The sequence below is a fragment of the Kryptolebias marmoratus genome, linkage group LG14 (assembly GCF_001649575.2).
Source record: "Kryptolebias marmoratus isolate JLee-2015 linkage group LG14, ASM164957v2, whole genome shotgun sequence".
Classification (NCBI taxonomy): Eukaryota; Metazoa; Chordata; class Actinopteri; order Cyprinodontiformes; family Rivulidae; genus Kryptolebias; species Kryptolebias marmoratus.
This window is the reverse complement of record NC_051443.1, coordinates 24,723,542-24,729,440: the sequence shown is the minus strand read 5'-3', so window position 1 is coordinate 24,729,440 and position 5,899 is coordinate 24,723,542. Positions and strand designations below refer to the sequence as shown.

General features: G+C 43.4%; 1 protein-coding gene across 1 annotated transcript; it reads left to right on the top strand.

Moving 5' to 3' along the window:
- Positions 1-2,497: 2,497 nt before the first annotated feature.
- Positions 2,498-5,369, top strand: LOC108245770. The gene is made up of 4 exons (XM_017432952.3): positions 2,498-2,749; positions 3,357-3,557; positions 3,659-3,779; positions 4,984-5,369. Exons 1-4 carry the CDS (start codon positions 2,498-2,500, stop codon positions 5,028-5,030), a joined length of 621 nt encoding a protein of 206 aa, XP_017288441.1. The 3' UTR covers positions 5,031-5,369.
- The last annotated feature ends 530 nt before the right edge of the window (positions 5,370-5,899 follow it).

Sequence of the window (5,899 nt, the reverse complement as noted above, 5' to 3'; positions counted from 1 at the left end):
GACCCCCCCACAGAATTCACCTCCGCATCCATTATGTCACCCATTCATCTGTTCACTCGCTCATCCATCTCCTCGGTTCTCCTCGCTGGCGGTCGCCGCACGAGGAGGAGGCATCCTGTCTCAGGAGCCAACGCTCGACCGCCGGGCGCTCGCTCCTGGTCCGACTCCTGGTGTGGAAACGACTCGGGATTCTCCAGGAGGAGCTGGAGAGGAAGGTCTGGGTTTGTCTCCTGCATCTGCTGCCTCCATGACCCGAGCAGTAGAGGGGGATGGATGGATGGATGATGGATGGATGGATGGATGGATGGATGGATGGATGGATGGATGGTTGGATGGATGGTTGGATGGATGGTTGGATGGATCTCCTCTGTCGGTTCTGGACTGATGTTCTCCAACCCGCCGTTTGTTTTCTTTGTTGTTTTGATTTTCTTGTCTTGTTTTAACTTGAAATTGAATAAAGTCAACCGGAGGAAGTTCTCCTGCTGCTCTGTTGATCCTTCAGCGCCATCTAGTGGATGAAAACACGAAGCGCACCTGGAACCAGTTAAATATAAATATATCAACTTAAGGACACTTTAAATTTTTTTATTCAACTGATATTACTCAATTAAAATTTGATTCCACCTTGACATAGAAGAGAGATTTTTTTTTAATTTTTCTGTAAAGAAGCCAAATTTATTAAAACTATGACTAATTTATAAAAGTAATAAATTAATAAATCAACCAAGGGGGTGAATACTTATAGCTGCAGTTCTGCTCAGGAGGGGTTTATTTTTTTTTATCAGATTTTCACCTAAAATCGCCCATTTTATCTTTGACTCACCGTCATCCGTGTCCCTCCCGGAGGGAGCTGAAGGGCTGAAGCCGCCAATGGGCGCTGCTGAGCGGGCACGCCTCCGCCGGAGCCGGAGCCTCCGTAACGGCGGACAAACGGGCCTCAAAAGCCGCTGAACTGAGCGCCTCGTCCTCGGTTAACTTTGCGGTTTAGTTCCAGCGTTTCGGGGTTTAAAACATAGAAATAAATTGGTTTAAAAGGTTTGTTTTTCCGGGTTTCTTCTTCTCCTCTTGATTTAATGTAGACACAGTGGCGCCGCCGCCCTCTGGTAGACACCAGCGGTACTACACTGCATTTTTTTTTTCAATATTTGGCTCTTTTGGTTCCATCTCACATCTAATTTAAAGCTTTTTTTTAATCTAAGACCTTATTACCTCCTTCAAGGAGGACCTGTCTGTCTGTCTGTCTCTCTGTCTCTCTCTCTTTGTGGAGAAGATTAGTTGAAAAGTTATGAACAGAAATTCATGAAATTCTACAGGAAACGTCAAACGTGGAACAAATGATTAAATGTTGGTGGTGTCTCGAACTCTGCAGCTGGACACTTCATGAGTCAAGGGTGATCACCGTTGATTTCAAAGGTCACATGTAGCCTCTTTGTTAAAACCTCCTCCGGTTGTGTTCGTTGGTTTGTTTGTCTGATCAGATAAAAACTGAAGAACACATTTGGATGAAATGTTCTGTAAATGTTGGATTAAATTCTGGTTCTGAACAAGATTATATTCTGGATCACGCTGAGGCCTCGGTGGAGGTTTGAGCTCTCTGAGCGCTTCTAGTTATTATTATTAATAATAATAATAATTAGCTGATATCTAAATCTATCCAGCTTCTTCATAGTTTGAATCTCATGAAATCATTTTTGTTAACTTGCTCTTCACTCACACATGTCCAGCACCACATATGGACAGATTATTTTAAACATTAATTCCTTAAATTAAATGCAATGTCAATGTTCTTCCTATGACCCAATAAAAACAACAGAAGGTGACCAAACTTCTTCACGGTTTGGTCACAAAGCAAAAAAATACAAAAGAAAATTAAAAGAACAAATCAAATCATAAAAGCTGCGGCTCTGTTTAGGTCTGCTTGAATTTAAAGTCAGTTTAAACGCATTTTAATGTTTTATCACCTAAATCATGTCTTTTCTACCACTAGAGGGCGTCAGTGAGGCAATATTTCACAAACCTTAATTCACAAAAGCTTTAGTAAAGATAAAAGTGACTGAATCACAGAAGAATCCATCCAAAGGTGTCCTCCAACACTAAACTGAAATATAAAGACAGGGATTTATGTTGAGCCCAAAGAATGATTTAGGCCCACATACATAAATTCAGCTTCTTAATAACTGCAGCTCCTCTGACAGCTTTCATCTTTAAAAGCAACAGCAGCTTTTTGGTTTGAAGGAAAAAGTCTCCAAGTTGAGTAAAGCTGCAGCTTTCAGTTTAAATTATATTTATATTTATTTACCATAGAAGAAGAACTAATAAAATGATTGATTTAATGTGACAGAAACAAAGAAATGAAACGTAATAAACGTCCTCAGAGTGTTAACTCGTCCTGTCCTCTCGTCACTTTGGGAACACCTCCTTGTGTCTCTCCTCCCTCTGAGCTCCAGACCTCCTGCAGGAGACCTTCTAACAGATCAGCGCCTCCCGGTTCTGAGGAATGAGCCGAGTTCTGCTGTTTTTGCTGCTGCTGCTGCTGGGGCTCGGTCAGGCGGCCCCGGCGGACAGAGTCCCCGTCTCCCAGCTGAAGATGCTGGCCCTGGGCCTGGCCCACCTCCTCCAGGGGGTGGAGGAGAACGTCCGGCGCCTGGAGCAGCAGGGAGCGCTGCTGGGAGCCGAGCTGGACCGGGTCACAAGGAGTCTGGAGGGCCTTCGAGAGCAGAACTCAGAGGCGGGACGGAACCACAGGCAGGTGAGGAAGAGTCCCGGTTTCTCCAAAAACTGCCGCCTGAAGACGAGTTCAACGTCCAGAAAACGTCAAACAGACGGGTAATTACCAGGTACTTAACTGAGTACTTAACTGAGTACTTAACTGGTTCTTAACTGAGTACTAAACTGGTACTTAACTGAGTACTTAACCAGGTACTTAACTGAGTACTTAACTGGTACTTCACTGGTACTTAACTGGTACTTAACTGAGTACTTCACTGGTACTTAACTGGTACTTAACTGAGTACTTAACTGAGTACTTAACTGGTACTTAACCAGGTAATTACCATGTACTTAACCAGGTACTTAACTTGTACATATTTGGTACTTAACTGGTACAGAGTACTTACCTTTGGATGCATTAGGCAGATACTTGGACTTGGCTGTATTTTTAATTTACCCGATACTGACAGGATACTTACCAGGTACTTGTTAAACAAGTACTTGTTATGAACTGGTTATCTACTTATTACACACTAGGTACCTACAGGGACCAGGCTGTATTATGAAGTAACTTATTTCTCTGAACTTACAGCGTACGTACCTGGTACCAGTACTTGGTGTGTTGTGTCTTATTTCCTGCTCTGCAGGTGAGGAAGGAGCTGCAGCTTCAAACAGCCAGGAGGGACCGGCTCTGGAGGACCGTCAGAGACCTCCAGGAGGAGCTGCAGGAGCTGGAGGCGGGCCGGGAAGGTCTGCGGCTCCAAATGAGCCGGATCCTCCAGGGTTTGGAGACCCTGACACAGTCCAGGTCAGGAGGTCCTGCTCAGCCGGACGCCAGCTACATAAAGGTGAGCGAAAGAAACAAAATGATTCAGAAACTGTCCCTGCAGCTCGAGCTCTTAGAGCTGCAGCCCGTCTCCTTTCAGCTCCTTTTTTAAAACTGTTTTAGATTCTCATGGACAAACAGGCCAAGCAGCTCACGGATCTCACCTCGGAGGTTTCAGCGCGGGACAGAATCATCAACAGACGCCTGCGGCAGATCAAACACCTGGAGAATCGGCTGTCATCAGGTTTATTCCTCTCTTATTCTGATTATTGTATTTTATCAGGTAAGGTCCGGTCTGTTCCACCAAATCCTTCGATCCAGAATATAATCCTCGAATGAGCTCCTGCTGGATGACATTTAACGCAGATAATTGAGTCCAACTGGAGAAAAACTACCAAACGTTTCCTTTACGGGCACCAACAGGTCCGGTTTTCAGTGAAATATCTCATTATTTGACAAAGAAAATGGCCCAAGACACGACTTTTAGGATGATTGTTTGGAAAAATGAATGGAAAAGACACTTCACTTAACCAGGTACTTAACTAGTACTTAACTAGTACTTAACTGGTACTTAACCAGGTACTCAACTGGTACTTAACTGGTACTTAACCAGGTACCTAACTGGTACTTAACCAGGTACCTAACTGGTACTTAACCAGGTACTTAACTGGTACTTAACCAGGTACTTAACTGGTACATACATGGTACTTAACTAGTACTTAACTGGTACTTAACCAGGTACTCAACTGGTACTTAACCAGGTACTTAACTGGTACTTAACTGGTACCTAACTGGTACTTAACTGGTACTTAACTGCTACTTAACCAGGTACCTAACTGGTACATACATGGTAATTAACTAGTACTTAACTGGTACTTAACCAGGTACCTAACTGGTACATACATGGTAATTAACTAGTACTTAACTGGTACTTAACCAGGTACTCAACTGGTACTTAACCAGGTACTTAACTGGTACTTAACTGGTACCTAACTGGTACTTAACTGGTACTTAACTGGTACTTAACCAGGTACTTAACTGGTACTTAACTGGTACTTAACCAGGTACCTAACTGGTACATACATGGTACTTAACTAGTACTTAACTGGTACTTAACCAGGTACTCAACTGGTACTTAACCAGGTACTTAACTGGTACTTAACTGGTACCTAACTGGTACTTAACTGGTACTTAACTGGTACTTAACCAGGTACCTAACTGGTACATACATGGTAATTAACTAGTACTTAACTGGTACTTAACTAGTAAGAAACTGTTGCTAACTAGCAAATACTAGCATGCTAACAGACTTTAAATTAGATTAAAATTTATATAAATTCTTAAATTACTCAAACATCTTTATGCTAACATTGGTATTTTTTGAAGACGCCACATTATTCATCTCAGATTCTTCTTCTTCTTCTGTCTGACCCGGTTTCTCGTTGCAGGTGCCGGAGAGCCTCCGGGCAGCTCCGAGGTCAGATTCCTGCCCTGACCCCGTCCTTCGAGCGCAGCTGCGTCAACAACAACCCCAAACGTCTCATCGGCCGCCAGGGGAAAGACTTTTAAAGCTTTTAAAACTGCTGGCGTTCGCGAAAAAAATCAGAAATCTGTAAACATCAGCGGCACAGACGATCATTTACCCTCCTGCTGTGCCACATGTTTGTTTTTATCTTAAATGTGATTTTTCTTTTTAAGTTTAAGCATTTTTTAACAGGTTTTCTAGCAGAACAGAATCTAAATCTTGTGATTATCTTAGTATTTAGTTAAAAACAGTCTTGGTACGCAACGCTGCTGCTTATGAAAGTTTAAAAATACTTCTTTCTGCACTCGAGTCTTTATGTTGTGGCTGAGACTTTGACAACATTGTGGTCGAGGACGGTGCTGACCCAAACAAAGAGAAGGACGTCAGATAAATAACTCGCCCTCGCTTTGAGTTTCAGGACCGAAATGAAGAATTTTTACACCAAACGGGGTCAAATTTGGGCTGTAAAATGAAAAAATGTCACATGTCAGAGGCCCAATTCAAGATGGACGCCACAGCTAAAAACAGCTACAGCTAAATGAGCTTTACAGACGATGTGGTGGCAGCTGAGGGTCATTCCCAGCCGGTAATCTAAGGGCGAACACATGTTTGGGTAAAGTTTTGCCACGATGGAGGTTTATGGGAGCAGCGTCTCACTGCTGCAGCTGCACAAACATCAACGTTCTGCTTCGTCGGTGAAGCCAGAACCGGCGGCGGTTCTGTCCTCGGCTCGTGTCTTTTCACCAGGAGGACATCTGTCCCCTCCAAGGACAGGGCGGGGGGGAGGGAGGAAACAGACAGGAACACAAAGCAAACAAAACAAAAGATACAGGGTTTAA

What these genes read in the sequence shown, in the direction of transcription:
- LOC108245770 (XM_017432952.3), top strand. Translation starts at nt 2,498, where the DNA reads ATGAGCCGAGTTCTGCTGTTTTTGCTGCTGCTGCTGCTGGGGCTCGGT. An exon ending in CGGACGCCAGCTACATAAAG is followed by an intron (nt 3,558 to 3,658) that starts GTGAGCGAAAGA and finishes AAACTGTTTTAG; the next exon opens with ATTCTCATGGACAAACAGGC. An exon ending in GGAGAATCGGCTGTCATCAG is followed by an intron (nt 3,780 to 4,983) that starts GTTTATTCCTCT and finishes TTCTCGTTGCAG; the next exon opens with GTGCCGGAGAGCCTCCGGGC.